Source organism: Salvelinus fontinalis, chromosome 2 (genome assembly GCF_029448725.1).
Source record: "Salvelinus fontinalis isolate EN_2023a chromosome 2, ASM2944872v1, whole genome shotgun sequence".
Taxonomy (NCBI): domain Eukaryota; kingdom Metazoa; phylum Chordata; class Actinopteri; order Salmoniformes; family Salmonidae; genus Salvelinus; species Salvelinus fontinalis.
In genome coordinates, this window is record NC_074666.1 from 41,160,199 (window position 1) to 41,180,568 (window position 20,370).

At 42.6% G+C, this 20,370-nt stretch overlaps 1 protein-coding gene across 7 annotated transcripts in view; it reads right to left on the reverse strand.

Moving 5' to 3' along the window:
* Window positions 1–980: 980 nt before the first annotated feature.
* LOC129819003 (ubiquitin carboxyl-terminal hydrolase 28-like) overlaps window positions 981–20,370 on the reverse strand; it is a 28,516-nt gene continuing 9,126 nt past the window's right edge. Inside the window, exons 6-25 of one of the 7 annotated variants that reach the window (XM_055875516.1) lie at window positions 20,149–20,307; window positions 19,951–20,021; window positions 19,639–19,715; window positions 19,220–19,368; window positions 17,033–17,160; window positions 13,598–13,693; window positions 13,083–13,268; window positions 12,455–12,678; window positions 11,942–12,012; window positions 11,427–11,655; window positions 9,476–9,790; window positions 8,807–8,970; window positions 6,893–7,198; window positions 5,017–5,112; window positions 4,031–4,209; window positions 3,725–3,803; window positions 2,805–2,884; window positions 2,531–2,654; window positions 1,978–2,176; window positions 981–1,709 (exon numbers count right to left, since the gene is read on the reverse strand). In XM_055875516.1, coding sequence (XP_055731491.1) covers window positions 1,534–1,709; window positions 1,978–2,176; window positions 2,531–2,654; window positions 2,805–2,884; window positions 3,725–3,803; window positions 4,031–4,209; window positions 5,017–5,112; window positions 6,893–7,198; window positions 8,807–8,970; window positions 9,476–9,790; window positions 11,427–11,655; window positions 11,942–12,012; window positions 12,455–12,678; window positions 13,083–13,268; window positions 13,598–13,693; window positions 17,033–17,160; window positions 19,220–19,368; window positions 19,639–19,715; window positions 19,951–20,021; window positions 20,149–20,307 — 3,108 coding nt within the window. In that variant the 3' untranslated portion in view covers window positions 981–1,533. Of the gene's footprint in view, window positions 1,710–1,977; window positions 2,177–2,530; window positions 2,655–2,804; window positions 2,885–3,724; window positions 3,804–4,030; window positions 4,210–5,016; window positions 5,113–6,892; window positions 7,199–8,806; window positions 8,971–9,475; window positions 9,791–11,426; window positions 11,656–11,941; window positions 12,013–12,454; window positions 12,679–13,082; window positions 13,269–13,597; window positions 13,712–17,032; window positions 17,161–19,219; window positions 19,369–19,638; window positions 19,716–19,950; window positions 20,022–20,127; window positions 20,308–20,370 lie in introns of all 7 variants that reach the window. The other 6 variants (XM_055875507.1, XM_055875479.1, XM_055875498.1 and 3 more) reach the window with 6 other exon arrangements.

Genomic DNA, 20,370 nt, shown 5'->3' on the forward strand with positions numbered 1-20,370 from the left:
TCTTGCAGCAGCTGCATAGTGACGATCCCAGCCTATGGAATAAAAGTGGGGCTTTAATTGCTCATCTAATTCATGCTGATGAAAAAAAAAAAATCCATAAGCCGAATGGACACATGCTCAAACTCACACACTTTTGATAGATGTAAAGGGGCAATTTGTATTTGCTACATCCATTTTTTGACTTCTAAATTATATATTTATCCATTGATTCTGGAAGAATAAAATGTATAAATGCCTCATGAGCTTAGTTCAACTTTCACACTCCAAATATTTCTCCAATGTTTGTAAACATTATAAATGTAAACAAACACTGCCTCATAACATGGTTAAAACAAGTAAGATAACGCTGGAGTGGCTTCGAGACAAGTCTCTGAATGTCCTTGAGTGGCCCAGCCAGAGCCCGGACTTGTATCCAATCGAACATCTCTGGAGAGATCTGAAAATATCTGCAGCAACTCTCCCCATCCAACCTGACAGAGCTTGAGAGGATCTGCAGAGAAGAATGGAAGAAACTCCCAAATAAAGGTGTGCCAAGCTTGTAGCGTTATACCCAAGAAGACTCGAGGTTGTAATCGCTGCCAAAGGTCCTTCAACAAAGTACCGAGTAAAGGACTGAATACTTATGTAAATGTGATATCAGTTTTTATTTGTAATACATTTACAAAAAATTTAAATAAACGTTTTTTGCTATGCCATTATGGGCTATTGTGTGTAAATTGATGAGGGAAATAAACGATTTAACAAAATGTGGAAAAAGTCAAGGTCTGAATACTTTCCGAATGCACTGTACAATACATACTGTACGTTTTAAGTTGGATGCTAGATCCAATGTACAGTGTTCATTCAATTATTGACAGTGTTTTCTCTGTGTGTGGAAGGGTGACGAGGGGTGTTATAAGGTGAAAGACAGAAATATAGATTGAAAAATGGGTCAGGCACAAAAGAAGACTTGAGAGCAAATCAAGGAGAAAAGAAGAACAGAAAGTTTGAAAGTTTATTGAGCGTCAATACAGTTTTCAGGAAGTGGAAAACAGGAGTGGAAGGAAAGGCTTACATATATAAACAGGAAAATACAAAACAAGACAAAGGAAGCTGAATTTCTAAACACCTAAATCTTCAAGAGCCTGTTGTTCACTGCAATCCTAATGTATCATGGTACATGTAAAATATCTAACAAACAATAAAAAATTCTTATTTCTTGTGTTTTCACTTTCTTAAAACATACCTAAATAGGTTCAAAGCAATACCTTATTAATGTATAATAAAGACATTTCTCTCTCTCTCCTCTTGATGTGTCTGAGTATCATATGACCATATAAACTCTGCCTCAAGTCACTCAGAATCTACTTACTGTTCTGATTTAGAAAAATATGGCAAAAGCACATTAAAAAGTAATATAAAAAAACTACTTTGCACTACTATGCAAAAATCCAGTGTTTGTCAACTCTACATGAGGATAAAACATTAGCGATCGTCGGCTAGCGTACCTGTCCTGACCATTAATCTCAGAAGCTGACCTCTGACCCCTTGGTCTTACTTGACAGAGACCACGGAGGTGTTGGTGATAGACTCCATGATGGCGGCCAGGCGGCTGCACAGGTCGTGGGGCACTTTGGAGCGCACCGTTGGTGGATCTTTTAAGACCACCCTCTCTGTTGAGCAGTCCAGAACCCTGGGCAGAAACTCACCCAGCTTTAACTGTAGGGAGTCTGAGAATGAGAGGAAGGGGGGAGAGGAAGAGAAAAACAGAGCTTCCATAAGAGGAGTAAAATACAGTTAAGATGTGTGATAAATTAGATGAGGAAAATGTGCTACAGAGAGATTTAAAAAAAAATATAAGCCTTATAATAATGCAATTATACCTCTCAGTAAAGTGTTACTGAAATCTGCAAATGACAGCAGTGTTGATGTAGATAAACATTTAGCACAGCTTGGATAAAGCCCAGTAAGAACCTCTTCCCCTCCCTCTGTCCTCACCATCCAGGTCCACTTCCAGGTAGGAGCACCAGTGGCTGCGGATAGCCTCCATTGTGTCCAGGTCCTCCTGGCTGACCATGTCCGGCCGGCTCATCAGGTGCATGCAGGGGATAACCGCCTCGTTCATGATGATCAGGCCCTCCTCCACGCCGCTCACCTCGCCGCTCCTGAACAGGGTGGCCGCATTGTCATTCAATTCCTAAGAAGAGGGCAGAAGGGGGAGGGACAGGGGATATGCATATGCAGTGTCACTACGGAGTCTTTTTGGATAAGAGCATATGCAAAATGACCAAACTATAGCCAAATAAAAATGTCTAGAGATAAGTGGTCTACATACAGACAAAGTGTTAATATACTATATAGCAGGGCTATTTAACTCCAGCCCTGTGAAACTTTCACTCACACTGAAGTTTAGCCTTCTTATTCTCCATTTTATTAACCTTTAATACATCTTGATTTTTATATTCCCAACTGACAATATCAGTCTCATGTCCCAAATCTTTTCAAACCAGGTCTTTCACAGTGATGCATCTGCATCATCAGTAGCACTCACTTTGAGACATCTCCTCCTGTAAAGTGCAATAAGTGACTGCTCCACTCCTCTCTTCTCCCCTCTTCTCAGTAGCATGGTGTTGTCTTTGTAGGCGTGGTTGAGGTAATTCAGCGCCTCACTCACCCTGGTGGAACACAATGATATCACGCCACGTCAGCCAGTCAGCCCACTGATGACATCACATCAGACAGTCAGCCCACTCACTCACTCACTCAAACCACCATACAGGCTGATCACGTAGGGGCAGAGCCCCGGTCGCCATGACAACACCTACTTTCCATGCTGGTACTGTTCCAAGCCCGTCAGCAGGTAGACAAACACTGTCCGGAACAGGCTGTAGTCATCATGCCATTGCTGAGGAGAAGAGCACACAGACACAATCAATGCAAGTTTGGTCTGATTTCCAATGGAGAAAAAAGCCTACCTAGAGTCTTGGTATAAATCAATCCATCAAGGCCTGTGTAATGTAGGTTTATGCTCAAATAAGCATTTTATAGTGTTTAGCTCAAATTGTCCACATGTGTAATGACACAAAGCAACCAGTACTCACTGATCATCTTAGATTATTTATGATTGTTGGAACAAACTGCTTAACAGTGGGGACAACATTTTGGAACATCACAGGTAATGATCATTCATACTACATTCAACCATTTTTATGCCAGTAAAAATGTGTATGCTGGCGACATGATGATCGGTGCCTGGCTGCCAATTTTCAACTAAAAATGAACTCCAATAACCAGAAAAATATTAAATCTACTTTTTGCACAGAGTGAGAGGTTCCCGCGCCATTATAGCTGCCGGACATCTTGCATTTCCCAAAATCTTTGCTTGAAGTAGTCATTTCTAAGCTCCGCAGCCACATGTAGAAGAATGACAGCGTGTCACACAGTGTGACTCAAACAACACAAACAAATATCTATACACATGCCAGAGGCATTTCTTACTCGGTACAAAAAGTGGATTTAATATTTTTCGGAATATTCTCTAGTTATCCGAGTTCCACCTGCAACTGAAAGACAAATGCCTTCCAAATCAAGAATAAAGAAAGTATCAGCAGTAAAGGTTGGTTGAAAGTAAGTTTACTATGCTTTCAATAGACCATCTGATCAACCTCCAGTACAAGCTAGCTTAGCTATGCTGCTGGAGGTTGGATCTAGATTGGCTAAGGGAAACCTAGCTATTGACACATACCATATATTCCTCCATATCCATATCCTCTGGCTTGATGAGGCGTAGTTTGGCGCGGGCCTCTCTCATGATACTGATGGACCTACACAGGAAGTGATGATTTGCCCCACAGAAATATACTTATGAATAATACTGTCAACTTGATGATAATGTTCATGAAATGCTTTTTAATTGTTCAACAAATAATTGTAAAAATAGCAGCAACAAGCTGAATTGCATGTACAACTTATAATGAAATGACAAAACATGAACACATTTTAGTTTTTAAATATACATTTCATTGCATGTCAGAGAGTGGTGCTGACTGACCTGTCGTCGAAGCTGAGGTTGCGGTCGGTGAAGCCATCCAGCAGGGTCCTCTCGATGACGCGATTGGGCGCCTGGTTCTGGAAGAAGTAGACCAGGGCATGGTGCAGGCGTGGGTCCTGCTGGGCAGTGGTCTCCTCCTGGGACAACTCAAACAGACGGGAGTACTCCTCCTGGAAAGCCTGAGGAGAGGGGTGTGAGAGATGTTAGAGCCCACTGGGCATAGACGTCATCTCAACGTATAGTTTTGATTTAAATTTGGTTGAGTTGTCAACTCATCCAGTGTTATATAATGGCCTTTTTCCCTCCATTCAGATTACTACCTCTCACTTTTGGTTATTTGAAAATGAAATTATCTCCAAAATATCGCTATTTTTATATAGCAAGCAATAGAAAGTTGGTTGCATTTTCAGTTTAATCCACCAGAAAAAGACAGAACAAATATTACAACAAATATTATGGTTAAACTGAAATCTACTAATTGATAAAAAAAAACATTATTTTTGAAAAACATTTATAGAAATGGTATAATCTTCGTAAACTATATCATAAATAGGACTGGTGGAGTTGTCACACATGCAGTTAACAAATAAATGTCTGCTCTATCCAAAATTACAAACAACTAATTGCAGCATTACCACAAAAATGGAGAAGGCAAGTGGAAAGAGGAGAAGGTAAGGAACTTGTCTGTCGGCCCTGCATTAAAGGCCAGAATTGGCTAAAGAAAATTAAGATAAATAAAAAAGTATACCAGTTTCATTTAAGGACCAAACAATTGACAGCTGCGCCATACAGGTTGCAAAAGATTTTCGATGTACCGATTCCATGGGACATGGTTTATGAACTGTAAAATATACTGTCCGTGAAATGATGTCTGCCAAGACTCTATCTCTCCCCTTTATGTACATACATATGTCTCTACAAGAGGAGACTGACAGAATATTTACAAGTATAGCATGGTAGAAGGACATAGACACAAACTACTTTACCTTGATGAGGCCAGCCTCAGGGCCTTCATTGTCAAATGCCTGTCTGGCTTTGGCTATGGCCATAATGATTCCTTGCATAGCTGGAGTGAGCATCCTCTGAAACACAGAACCACAGAAAAGTACAAAGAATGGGCATTAGAGCGAGGCCATGCACAAATAAACTACTATAGCAATGATGCACCTTTCAGGGAGTCATGTATGCTGTATCCATTAATTGGATTGATGCAAACAATCATATTATAATTTGAAGCAACAATCAAAAGAGTGGCATGGCCCAAAATGTATCCAAATGATTTTCTAACCAATAATCAATAGAAGTCATCGACCACGGAACAGCATGCTTTCAATGTATTGGAGTTGGATTTATATATGTACAGTGCCTTCGGAAGGTATTCAGACCCCTTGACCTTTTCAACATTGTTACATTACAGCCTTGTTCTAAAATGGATTAAATAACAATTATTCCTCAGCAATCTACACACAATACCCCATAATGACAAAGCGAAAACAGATTTTTATATATTTTTTAAACTGTCTTAAATATAAAAAAAAACAAAAAACATTATTTACATAAGTATTCAGACCCTTTGCTATGAGACTAAATTTAGCTCGGGTACATCCTGATTCCATTGATCATCCTTGAGATATTTCTACAACTTGATTAGAGTCCACCTGTGCTAAATTCAATTAATTGGACATGATTTGGAAAGGCACACCTGTCTATATAGGGTCCCACAGTTGACAGTACATGTCAGAGCAAAAACCAAGCCATGAGGTCCAAGAAATTGTCCGTAGAGCTCTGAGACAGGATTGTGTCGAGGCACAGATCTGGTGAAGGGCAACAAATTTTCTGCAGCATTGAAGGTCCCCAAGAACAAAGTGGCCTCCATCATTCTTAAATGTAAGAAGTTTGGAACCACCAAGACTCTTCCTAGAGCTGGTCGCCAGGCCAAACTGAGCAATCAGGGGAGAAGGGCCTTTATGGTTGTCCAGAAGGACAACCATCTCTGCAGCACTCCACCAATCAGGCCGGTATGGTAGAGCGGCCAGACGGAAGCCACTCCTCAGTAAAAGGTACATGGCAGCCCGCTTGGAGTTTGCCAAAAGGCACCTAAAGACTCAGACCATGAGAAACAAGATTCTCTGGTCTGATGAAGCCAAGATTGAACTCTTTGGCCTGAATGCCAAGTGTCACATCTGGAGGAAACCTGGCATCATCCCTACGGTGAAGCATGGTGGTGGCAGTATCATGCTGTTGGGAGGTTTTTCAGCTGCAGGGACTGGAGACTAGTCAGGATCGAGGCAAAGATGAACAGAGCAAAGTACAGAGAGGAATCTTGACGAAAACCTGCTCCAGAGTGCTCACAACCTCAGACTGGGGAGAAGGTTCACCTTCCAACGGGACAACGACCCTAAGCACAAGTGACAAGACAACGCAGGAGTGGCTTCGGGACAAGTCTCTGAATGTCCTTGAGTGGCCCAGCCAGAGCCCGGACTTGAACCCGATCTAACATCTCTGGAGAGACCTGAAAACAGCTGTGCAGCGACGCTCCCCATCAAATCTGACAGAGCTTGAGAGGATCTGCAGAGGAGAATGGGAGAAACTCCCCAAATACAGGTGTGCCAAGCTTGTAGCGTCATACAAAAGAAGACTTGATGCTGTAAACATTGCCAAAGGTGTTTCAACAAAGTACTATGTAAAAGGTCTGAATACTTATGTAAATTTAATATTTAAAAAAAAATGTTCAACTGTTTTTGCTTTTCATTATGAGGTATAGTGTGTAGATTGACTAGGGGAATGTGGAAAGGTCAAGGGGTCTGAATACTATCTGAAGGCAGTGTATTTATTTAAATTACGTATGGAGCGACTCTCTACCTCTTCATTGTAGCCGTCATTGTCAGCCTGCACCAGGATCCTGCCCACGTTGGGGATCTCCACCTCCGACACCACGATCTCTGGTTGCTGCTGCCGGCGTCTGGTCGCCGGCGGGGCGTCCTGACCATCTTCGCCGTCTGCCTGGGTGTCGGGTGCTGCCGCAGCTTCCGCCCCTGCCTCTCTGACCCCAGTCTCGCTGTCGGTCTCAGAGGTGAACTCTGTGGAGGGGTCAGGGGTCACAGCTGCAGTCTGGGCCTGGCCATTCATCTCTGCTGCAGGGCTGGGAGACTGTGGTGGGGGGAGCTGCTGGGCATATGAAGTTGACATTAAGTTAGATAGACTTGGCATTAACCAGCTAACTTGATCCAAGGCATATAGAGACCTAACATGCATATTTGTCTGGTACTTGTCTGATAATAAAAAAGGTGTCACCTCTCCCAAACAAAAATTATTATGCTTACACAATAAAAAGCTTAATTGCAGCATATACAATTTAAATTAAATAAAATGATTTTTCTGACTGGATCCCCTTTTGATTGACAAACTGAGTCGTAAACTGTACATTTACTGTGCATTAACATAGTTGGATTATTAAAATAATGAAATGACCATAAACAAAACCAAAAGCACTTCACTACATTGGGATCCATTCAGGACTATATACATTGACCACTAGAGGTCGCATCTACACCATTTATGAATAAATTTGCCGTTTGCGCAGGCAGGTAGTCTGTCCGGCAAGCAATGGAATGTGACACACGCCAAGCAGATTAAAGTTATATTTAACATTAGGCGGGTAAAATCTAGACATAACATTCAGATACTGATACTACTTGGACAATTTTCTACCAAAAATTAGACAACACAGAGCAACCGCAATATCACGATGGATCCTTCTCAACAGGGAATACACCCATTCTGTTTCATACACATTCACAAAATTCTGCTGTTACGCAATGTTGACAACAGCCACATCATCAGCATTCACACAAGCATTCTCATAACATTTCACAGGCCTGAAAAAGAGCATCGGTCCAAGCAATCAACCAACCTACGGCTTGGCGGCAGGTAGCCTAGTGGTTAGAGAGTTGGGCCAGTAACCGAAAGGTTGCTGGATCGAATCCCCGAGCTGACAAGGTAAAAATCTGTCGTTCTGCCCCTGAGCAAACCCACTGTTCCCCGGGCGCCAAAGACGTGGATGTCGATTACGGCAGCCCCCCGCACTTAGGGATCCCCCTTTCCCTTGTAATACGCCAGAACTCTCTCCAACTAACCAACCGTACAGTAAGAGGAATAAAAAGCTCCTGTTCTACTTAAAGACTGGCCACAGCTCCTGTGTCCTCTTGACAGTGTCCGCAAGAACCCCCAGTGGTAAACCAACTGACTGTGTGGAATGCTGCTGGGATGACCGGGGGAGGGGTGCGCAGTGACTGACTGCTAAGGCCGTATCGCCTCCAGGGAGGATGTGGGGAAAGGCATTTTGGCCAAACAGTTGGAAGATATTGGGGTATACTAACTACAGAAGCTGTTTAGTCACAACACATCTAGCATGAAAACGGCATACTGAAACAAAAATTAAGCTCACAAGTACAATCTCACAAAAGACGAGAGTGCCGGAGGTTAGCCTAGTGGTAAACACAGCTGCCTTTGGACTACACATAGCCAGTGTCTAAAAGATAAACAATAACTCTGAGAATAACACACTCCTCCTTTCTTATATGTTGTTTATATAAAACTGAACCCATGGGTGACCCTAATGTCATGACTCGCTCCAAAAACATGCAGAAGCTATCACTATGCAACAGGGTAGTAAGAGATATAGGCCTAGGTCTATATGTGTACGTGGCCTAGATAAGAGTATGTGACCGATATTCAATTGGTGCTCAGATGACAACCCCAGACCCCCCTTTTCACCCTGCCCACTTGACTGTGTTCCTGCCCCTCCTTGTCCTCGCTGGTATGTTGGCAGGGCTCTGGCGTGACAGTGACAGCCTGGTGGTCGCTCTCCTCTGGGCTGCTGCCAGCGTTCTCCAGGGACACAGGTACTGGGGACTGGGGCTGGCTTGTTGGGACAGGCTCTGAAACAGTACAAGGACCATGAATGGAACAGGCAACAATAGTCAGAACAGATCTGAAATATTTGCTAGTGCTTAATTGAACAATTGAATTGAATACATTTGATACATTTTATGAAGAGGGAAATTGATTAGTCCCCATCGGTAGACAGACAGGGACAATAGGGCTTGGCCAAATGTGGTGACCATATTTACATTTAAGTCATTTAGCAGACGCTCTTAACCAGAGCGACTTACAAATTGGTGCATTCACCTTATGATATCCAGTGGAACAGCCACTTTACAATAGTGCATCTAAATATTTTAAGGGGGGGGGGGGGGGTTAGAAGGATTACTTTATCCTATCCTAGGTATTCCTTAAAGAGGTGGGGTTTCAGGTGTCTCCGGAAGGTGGTCACCATATCATTCAGTATCTGACTAAAAGACAAGGACAAAAACCAACAAACACCGCCACCCTCAAAGAGCATTATCATGTAACCCTGCCATATAAATTGATGTCCAGACTGACTTTCAGATTCCACTGCCGGTTTAACAGCCGACTCTGCCTCTGGTTCCTGTCCCTGCTCCCCAGTGGGTTCCTGGGCAGGTCCAGGTTGGGGGACTGGTTCTGCTGCCTCGTCTTTTTTTTTACTGGGAACACGAGTGGAGGTGGAGGCTGCTGTGGGAGCGGCCGGATCCTGCTGTGGCGGCTGGTAAAACTGCTCTTCCCACTCCCTGAGCTCTTGCTGGAACCAGCGGTTGTCCTCGCGCACGTAGTGCCCGAGGTTGGGTGGCAGAGAGTCCATGCCCTGCATGACCTGGCCCGTCTCGTCATCTGTGTCTTCTGTGGACAGAAATATCATAAATATAAACATCATCACAATGAGCTAACTGTTCGCATTCAATAGTAACATAAACTAAGCAGCATATCCTGAAAAGACAAGCAAAACACACTAAAAAACATTATGGAAAAAAACACCTGTTCAGGCTATGAATTGGATATTCATGAATGTATTTATTTATACATCCTGAGCAACAGTTACAGTGTGCACAGATATAGCAGGTATACAGTATAGGTGTGGCCAGATATACAGGGCATTCAGACAGTATTCAGACCCCTGGACTTTTTCCACATTTTGTTACATTACAGCCTTATTCTAAAATTGATAATAAAAAAAGTAAAAAATCCTCATAAATCTAAACACAACACCCCATAATGACAAAGCAATTTTTTTTTAGATTTAATTGTAAATGTATATAATTTTTTTTATCACATTTACATAAGTATTCAGACCCTTCGCTCACTACTTTGTTGAAGCACTTTTGGCAGTGGTTACAGCCTCGAGTCTTCTTGGGTATGAAGTTACAAGGTTGGCACACCTGTATTTGGGGAGTTACACATTCTTCGCTGCAGATCCTCTCAAGCTCTGTCGGGTTGGATGGGGAGCGTTGCTGCACAGCTATTTTCAGGTCTCTCCAGAGATGTTTGATCGGGTTCAAGTCCGGGCTCTAGCTGGGCCACTCAAGGACATTCAGAGACTTGTCCCGAAGCCACTCCTGCCATTGTCTTGGCTGTGTGCTTAGGGTCGTTGTCCTGTTGGAAGGTGAACCTTCACCCCAGTCGGAGGTCCTGAACAGGTTTTTATCAAGATTTCTCTCTGTACTTTGCTCTGTTCATCTTTGCCTCGATCCTGACTCCCAGTCCCTGCCGCTGAAAAACATCCATACAGCATGATACTGCCACCACCATGCTTCACCGTAGGGATGGTGCCAGGTTTCCTCCAGACTTGACGCTGGGCATTCAGGCCAAAGAGTTCAATCTTAGTTTCATCAGATCAGAGAATCTTGTTTCTCATGGTCTGAGATTCTTTAGGTTCCTTTTACTGAGGAGGGGTTTCCTTCTGGCCACTAGCACTCTATATCTGTTTTTTATTTTTAATACATTTGCAAACATTTCTAAACCTGTTTTCGCTTCAACATTATAGGGTATTGTGTGTAGATTGCTGAAGATTTTTTTTATTTAATACATTTTAGAATAAGGCTGTAACAAAATGTGGGAAAAGTCAAGGGGTCTGAATACTTTCCGAAGGCGCCATATATAAACAGCACTGTGACATGTCGACTTGCACATGTTGACACACAAACATTTCCGACATTGCAGTCCAAAGTCATTTAGCTGAGCATGACTGGCCTCATGTTTTTGGTCCCTGGCATACATCGCTAGTTCAGTTTGTGGTCATACACACATCCTTCAAAAATGAAGGTGCTGGCCTAAGGAAGGATACCTGAAGAGAACAGAAAGGCCTGCACACTGAATTTGCTCCCAATTACCACCTTTATTGACAACGTTTCGATCCAACACGGATCTTCTTCAGGTCAAACGGACTGAGTGCTCACTTCACAATATACTGTACATAAAAATGTTCACCTTGCAAACATAACTCGTTTCTCAGGAGAATGGGGAGGAGGGATACAGGTACCTGCAATTAGGTGAGGCAGCCTGTCGTCGATATACATGAGGCAGTAGGCGCTGGCGTTGGTCATGCCTCCGTACGAGTCCCTGACCAGCTCCTCCCAGGAGGACTCGCTGACGATGACGTCGTTGTACTTCATCCAGCACTGGTTGCTGTGGTCGTAGATATAGGCCCAGTAGTGGCCAGCCAAGGCTTGGCCCTCGTGGACGAGGACAGCGTGAAGCCTGTACGGAACCTTCACACACATCAAAACAAGAGAAACTTTCTGTATTGGCATGTGCACACATCAAACAAGAGATTAGGACTAGAAAAGTAAAGTTTTAGCACAAACCGTGAATCATTATAGTCTCTTGTGACAGAGCGGTAACATAATGCCAAATCGAGTACCTGACAAGATTTGGTTCTGGGTTCCGAGATGAATCATTATGCAATGCTTGTGACACATGTTCAATCTAACAAAGTTATATTAGTGTATCACATGCTTTAACCTGACATGGACTGTCAGATAGATGGGAACTTACCTGACACAGACGGTTATCCGAGTACATGCCCTCCAGCGCTTGGCTGACCCTGTCGATGCTGGCCTTTAGCTCTGAGCACCGAGACACAGACACACAGATCAATGCAGTGCACCTGGGGCCGGGCCAGACACACACACACACTCTAGAGTAGACACTCTGGGATAAGTGACTGACAGCTAGGGTAGGCTGTCTGCTCATGATATACATCCAAATGAAGAATTATCACAAGATATGTACAGCAAATGAGTATTACCACATATAGCATCAAATCATGTTTAAACAGGTAAACATGCTCTCATGGAAGAGAATCTCGCAATCACTACAGAGCTATCACAGAAATTAAGTGCTATTTGCATGTGAAAATGTCACAGGATGTATAAGATCCATTGTTCACACTTTGCCCGTGCTATGCATATCTTACCGAGAGTGGCTGTAATAGACAACAAAACATTTCAACTTGAACCCAATTGCAGAGAGGTTATCATTAGTGAATCCAGGTGTAAGTGACCGTACCGTTCATGTTGTTCTCTATCTCTGTCCTCCAGCGCTGCAGGCAGGTCTTGACGAAGCGCAGCTCCTCCTCCGTCACACTGTGGGGGGCGGGGTGAGGTGGGGCGTCCATGGGGGGTCTGCACTGGGTGAAGGGCTTGTAGATGGGCATCCTCTGGCTAAAGGAGGGCTTCTGCTGACAGGTGGAGCTGTCGGACGGGCCTGCGTCTCCTGGCTCATGACACTGACTGAGGAGACCCACAGAGGAAAGGCAAGATGTCAACAAATGGGGTTGGCATACAGTGAAAACAGAGTGGGTGATGTACATAGGCTAACAGGTAAAACATTACAGGGGTGATTTGGTAAATCTCATATCTGAAATCATTTTAATATTTCCCATCGTTTTTTACTAGGAGTTTCAAATGTATTCATTGATTTTCAATTATCCCCTGAATTGACTGACTTCACATTGACATTCTAGGTAGGAACACATCAAAGTGTTTACTCTGTGACTACAGCTGGCACTACAGTTACATTGACTAATAAGGAGTACCGGTAAGTCGTGACAGGACTAGATATCGTGTAAGCACTAGAAACTTTTACATGCACACATAGCCTTGACAATTGGGACAGTTGTCCCAGAGGTCCTTGCCTGGTATCGTCAGGGTTGGCGTCTGTGTGCTGGGGGTTGCTGCTGGGGGGAGTGGGGGAAGAGGCAGCCAGCCTCGCGTCTTCAGCAGGGGACACACTGGTGGGCTTAGTGCAGGCGAACTCCAACATGTACTGTAACATGTCTGCCAGGGGATAGTTTGTCGGCCCGGAGCCATAGTTTCTGTAGCTGGAAACAGAAGGAGACAAAAAGTTGAACTCATGGTAAATTGGTGACAAACAGATTTCATTAAAAAATCATGTCAGTCATGATTCACGAGCAGAACATTTCCTAAGTGAATCAAAATACTCATATTAGAGAAACACTGTGTGTACGTCAGTTTTTCTACTAACTCATGGTTTATTCACTCTCAGTGGACACATTTGGAGGTATCCATCCTGGTGCAGTCATCAGTGAATTCAATAAAAAATGATTAGCTAAAAGAGCACAGTTGTCCTCCAAAATGTGTATTGGCGTGTACCTGATGTGTCACACTGCTTTACAAACAGTAAACTCACCATTCCAGTTTCTGCTGCAGGACCGTGAGATGCTCCTTCAGGCGCTTCGCCTCTCCTCTCCTGTTGTGGGTATGCTCATTGTTCTTGTGAAGGTATCTGTTTGCATACAGTAAACTTAGTTTACCACAAGAAGAGTTTATTTGACTCTGATTCCCCAATTACAGTATCACCATTACAATGCAATACAATTCTCAGTCTACTGTAAATGCATGCTGATACTCAATATATATTGAAGAGTTTCTATCCAAAACGCTATATTTCCATTTTCAGAAACGATGGGAAATGAGCTTTAATTTAAATGATTTATGAAAGAGATTGGTGTGTTTTTTCACTATCTAATCATGGCATGAGGTTGTTAAATGACAGTTATGAATTTGTTTAAAATCTAATCACTTGATGGTTTAATTTCAGAGAAACATATGTTTTTTTTGCAAAACGCTATATATTCTGCCTCACTCTCAGAAAAATAAAGTAGTACTGCTAGGTTTTACACAGTCAAATGTAACAAATAACTACTTTAAACAAATATATAAAGAACTTGATAAATGACATCAATAATTAAACAAATAAAATAATAATCAATATAATATGAGATCTGTTTGTAAAACACTGACATTTTAGTCATTTAGCAGATGCTCTTATTCAGAGTGAATTACAGTTAGTGCATTCATCTTAAAGATAGCGAGGTGAAACAACCTCCATACAGTATATCACATACCGTGGCATTTTGGAAATAAACTCTTCATATGAATATACACTGCTCAAAAAAATAAAGGGAACACTTAAACAACACAATGTAACTCCAAGTCAATCACACTTCTGTGAAATCAAACTGTCCACTTAGGAAGCAACACTGATTGACAATAAATTTCACATGCTGTTGTGCAAATGGAATAGACAAAAGGTGGAAATTATAGGCAATTAGCAAGACACCCCCCAAAACAGGAGTGATTCTGCAGGTGGTGACCACAGACCACTTCTCAGTTCCTATGCATCCTGGCTGATGTTTTGGTCACTTTTGAATGCTGGCGGTGCTCTCACTCTAGTGGTAGCATGAGACGGAGTCTACAACCCACACAAGTGGCTCAGGTAGTGCAGTTCATCCAGGATGGCACATCAGTGCGAACTGTGGCAAAAAGGTTTGCTGTGTCTGTCAGCGTAGTGTCCAGAGCATGCAGACGCTACCAGGAGACAGGCCAGTACATCAGGAGACGTGGAGGAGGCCGTAGGAGGGCAACAACCCAGCAGCAGGACCGGTACCTCCGCCTTAGTGCAAGGAGGTGCACTGCCAGAGCCCTGCAAAATGACCTTCAGCAGGCCACAAATGTGCATGTGTCTGCTCAAACGGTCAGAAACAGACTCCATGAGGGTGGTATGAGGGCCCGACGTCCATAGGTGGGGGTTGTGCTTACAGCCCAACACCGTGCAGGACGTTTGGCATTTGCCAGAGAACACCAAGATTGGCAAATTCGCCTTCCTATGCATCCTGGCTGATGTTTTGGTCACTTTTGAATGCTGGCGGTGCTCTCACTCTAGTGGTAGCATGAGACGGAGTCTACAACCCACACAAGTGGCTCAGGTAGTGCAGTTCATCCAGGATGGCACATCAGTGCGAACTGTGGCAAAAAGGTTTGCTGTGTCTGTCAGCGTAGTGTCCAGAGCATGCAGACGCTACCAGGAGACAGGCCAGTACATCAGGAGACGTGGAGGAGGCCGTAGGAGGGCAACAACCCAGCAGCAGGACCGGTACCTCCGCCTTAGTGCAAGGAGGTGCACTGCCAGAGCCCTGCAAAATGACCTTCAGCAGGCCACAAATGTGCATGTGTCTGCTCAAACGGTCAGAAACAGACTCCATGAGGGTGGTATGAGGGCCCGACGTCCATAGGTGGGGGTTGTGCTTACAGCCCAACACCGTGCAGGACGTTTGGCATTTGCCAGAGAACACCAAGAGTGGCAAATTCGCCACTGGCGCCCTGTGCTCTTCACAGATGAAAGCAGGTTCACACTGAGCGCCTCCATGCTCTGGACACTACGCTGACAGACACAGCAAACCTTTTTGCCACAGCTCGCATTGATGTGCCATCCTGGATGAACTGCACTACCTGAGCCACTTGTGTGGGTTGTAGACTCCATCTCATGCTACCACTAGAATGAGAGCACCACCAGCATTCAAAAGTGACCAAAACATCAGCCAGGAAGCATTGGAACTGAGAAGTGGTCTGTGGTCACCACCTGCAGAATCACTCCTTTTTTGGGGGTGTCTTGCTAATTGCCTATAATTTCCACCTTTTGTCTATTCCATTTGCACAACAGCATGTGAAATGTATTGTCAATCAGTGTTGCTTCCTAAGTGGACAGTTTGATTTCACAGAAGTGTGATTGACTTGGAGTTACATTGTGTTGTTTAAGTGTTCCCTTTATTTTTTTGAGCAGTGCATATGTTTAGATACATTTTATAACACATATACACTACCGATCAAAAGTTTTAGAACACCTACTCATTCAAGGGTTTTTCTTTATATTTACTATTTTCTACATTGTTGAATAATAGTGAAGACATCAAGACTTTTAAATATCACATATGTAATAATGTAGTGTTAAACAAATCAAAATAGAGTTTCAATATAAAGCCATCCTTTGCCTTGATGACGGATTTGCACACTATTGGCATTCTCTCAACCAGCTTCATGAGGTAGTCTCCTGGAATGCATTTCAATTAACAGGTGTGCCTTGTTAAAAGTTAATTTGTGTAATTTCTTTCCTTCTTAATGCGTTTGAGCCAATCTACAATAGTTTGAGCCTGTGTTGTGACAAGGTAGGGGTGATATAAAGAAGATAGCCCTATTTGGAAAAAGACCAAGTCCATATTATGTCAAGAACACCTCAAATAAGCAAAGAGAAACGACAATCCATCATTACTTTAAGACATGAAGGTCAGTCAATACGGAAAATTTCAAAAACATTGAACGTTTCTTCAAGTGCAGTCGCAAAAACCATCAAGCGCTATGATGAATCTGGCTCTCATGAGGACCACCACAGGAATGGAAGACCCAGAGTTACCTCTGCTGCAGAGGATAAGATCATTAGAGTTACAAGCCTCAGAAATTGCAGCCCGAATAAATGCTTCACAGAGTTCAAGTAACAGACACATTTTAAAATCAACTGTTCAGAGGACACTGCGTGAATCAGGCTTCCATGGTCGAATTACTGCAAAGAAACCACTACAAAAGGACACCAATAATAAGAAGAGACTTGCTTGGGCCAAGAAATATGAGCAATGGACATTAGACCGGTGGGAATCTGTCGTTTGGTCTGATGAGTCCAAATTTGAGATTTTTGGTTCAAACCGCAGTGTCTTTGTGAGATGTTCTAAAACTTTTGACGGGTAGTGTACACAGTTTTAGCTTTTTCACAAATGAATATCAAGCAGCTCACCTGTCCATATAAATGATTTGTGGGAACTCCAGTTTCTTGTGAATCTTCTCTGGGCGTCCTAACGACTGGTTGAACTCAAACCTGGACAGTTCAAAGGTCAACACTGGTGGTAACTTTGAGAACCATCTCTGGAACAGAGAGAATTCCCATCCACATGAATATTCCCATATACTGTACATTTCTATGTATATCTACACTACCATTCAAAAGTTTGGGGTCACTTAGAAATGTCTCTGTTTTTGAAAGATTTTTTTTTTTTTAATTGTCCATTAAAATCACATCAAATTGATCAGAAATACAGTGTAGACATTGTTAATGTTGTAAATTACTATTGTAGCTGGAAACGGCAGATTTTTTATGGAATATGTACATAGGCGTACAGAGTAGAGGTCGACCGATTATGATTTTTCAACGTCGATACCGATACCGATTATTGGAGGACCAAAAAAAGCCGATACCGATTAATCGGCCGATTTTTAAAATGTATTTGTAATAATGACAAATACAACAATACTGAATGAACACTTATTTTTAACTTAATATAATACATCAATGAAATCAATTTAGCCTCAAATAAATAATGAAACATGTTCAATTTGGTTTAAATAATGCAAAAACAAAGTGTTGGAGAAGAAAGTAACAGCGCAATATGTGCCATGTAAAAAAGCTTCCTTGCTCAGAACATGAGAACATATGAAAGCTGGTGGTTCCTTTAAACATGAGTCTTCAATATTCCTAGGTAAGAAGTTTTAGGTTGTAGTTATTATAGGAATTATAGGACTATTTCTCTCTATATGATCTGTATTTCATATACCTTTGACTATTGGATGTTCTTATAGGCACTTTAGTATTGCCAGTGTAACAGTATAGCTTCCGTCCCTCTCCTCGCCCTTACCTGGGCTCGAACCAGGAACACATCGACAACAGCCACCCTCGAAGCAGCGTTACCCATTATCAGCAACCATCACTCCTGTGTTCCAATGGCACGTTGTGTTAGCTAATCCAAGTTTATTATTAGAAAAAGTTAATTGATTATTAGAAAACCCTTTTGCAATTATGTTAGCACAGCTGAAAATTGTTGTGCTGATTAAGGAAGCAATAAAACTTTCCTTCTTTAGACTAGTTAAGTATCTGGAGCATCAGCATTTGTGGGTTTGATTACAGGCTCAAAATGGACAGAAACAAAGACGTTTCTTCTGAAACTCGTCAGTCTATTCTTGTTCAGCGAAATTATAGCTATTCCATGCGACTCCGGGATGCTGGCCTTCTAGGCAGAGTTCCTCTGTCCAGTGTCTGTGTTCTTTTGCCCATCTTAATATTTTATATTATTTTTATTGGCCAGTCTGAGATATGGCTTTTTCTTTGCAACTCTACCTAGAAGCCCAGCATCCCGGAGTCGCTTCTTCACTGTTGACGTTGAGACTGGTGTTTTGCGGGTACTATTTAATGAAGCTGCCAGTTGAGGACTTGTGAGGTGTTTGTTTCTCAAACTAGGCACTCTAATGTACTTGTCCTCTTGCTCATTTGTGCACTGGGGCCTCCCACTCCTCTTTCTATTCTGTTAGAGCCAGTTTGCGCTGTTCTGTGAAGGGAGTAGTACACCGCGTTGTACGAGATCTTCAGTTTCTTGGCAATTTCTCGCACGGAATAGCCTTCATTTCTCAGAACAAGAATAGACTGGCCATTTTGAGTCTGTAATCAAACCCACAAATGCTGATGCTCCAGATACTCAACTAGTCTAAAGAAGGCCAGTTGTATTGCTTCTTTAATCAGGACAACCGTTTTCAGCTGTGCTAACATAATTGCAAAAGGATTTTCTAATGATCAATTAGCCTTTTAAAATGATAAACTTGGATTAGCTAACACAACGTGCCATTGGAACACAGGAGTGATGGTTGCTGATAATGGGCCTCTGTACGCCTATGTAGATATTCCATTTTTAAAAATCTGCCATTTCCAGCTACAATAGTAATTTACAACCTTAACAATGTCTACACTGTATTTGTTATCAATTTTATGTTATTTTAATGAGCTTTTTTGTTGTTGCTTTTCTTTCAAAAACAAGGACATTTCTAAGTGACCCCAAACTTTTGAACGGTAGTGTATATTACATTAACATTTAGATTTGGCTTAACACTCACAACAACATTCAAAGTAAACATAAAGCTAGGAATTTGGTATGCTCACCTTGCTGCCAGATGAAATGGTTTGATCCGGATGGAGGGCTTCAATCTCCCCCTCTACCATGGCACCTTCCAGACATTCCTCCAAGTTGTTGAAAACGTTCACTTGTAAGGGGTACTGGCCAAACTGCTCGATGTTGGATAAGGTCTTACCTAAACATGGTCAAACATCAATATGAATTGACAGAAAAAATACTGATGGCATAAGAAGGGTGAGGAGTTTTCTTCACGATGGGACCATAGGAAAATCTCTGGGGCCTAGTTAAAGGCTATATCAGGTTATGACAAAAGTCATAGCCCTTGATAGGGAAAAGAGCCATAGCCTAATAACTTGAGTTTTTCCTGATCAGCTCATGTGATCAGGAAATACTTGAGGCTCCATAGTATGTATAACCAAAATTAAAATGTCCATTCTATCCTTACCCTCATGTGTTCTCTCTGCCACAAATGTCCCATAGAAAAGCTGAACCATTGGATTTTCTTTTTTATCTTCCAGGCTGCTAAAGATAAGATGTCACGTTCATACCTCAAGCAACTCAATATCTGACGTACTGTACTTCAATACAGAGATAACACCGATACAGGATTTTATGGAATGTCAATGTCACATACACTAGTTGAACCAACTACAACAACAACAATACTGTAGCTATGGCATCTTAGTTAGCTATGACAATATGTACTTTAAGTGCTCTCGTACAGCGCTGCCTGTTAGGGATCAAATCCTTGACTTACTTTCCATTGGCAGCCAGCTGAAAGGCATCTTCAAGCCAGTCAAGGAGTTTGTGGGTGAACTCACTCACATCCTAGAATGAACACGTATATACAGTAGTTGTTGTAAAGTTGTGGCAATGACCCAAGTGTGTGTGTGTGTACGCATTGACACAAGTTTATGTGTGCGCGTGCATGTACCTGTTGGGCCTCAGTGTGTACCTGTTGGGCCTCAGTGTGTGCCTGTTGGGCCTCACTGGATCTGAAAGCCTCTCTCAAAAGCTCGACGGCAGCAGACGGGTCCACAAACCTGCGAGTGGAGCCCACCATGAGAGCAAAGAGACAGCGCAGCTCCTGCATGAAGGCTATGTTCCTCTTGTCCTGAGAACACAGGCATATATCAGACTTCTCTCACTTCACAGAGCTGCAATGGAAAACCTGCAT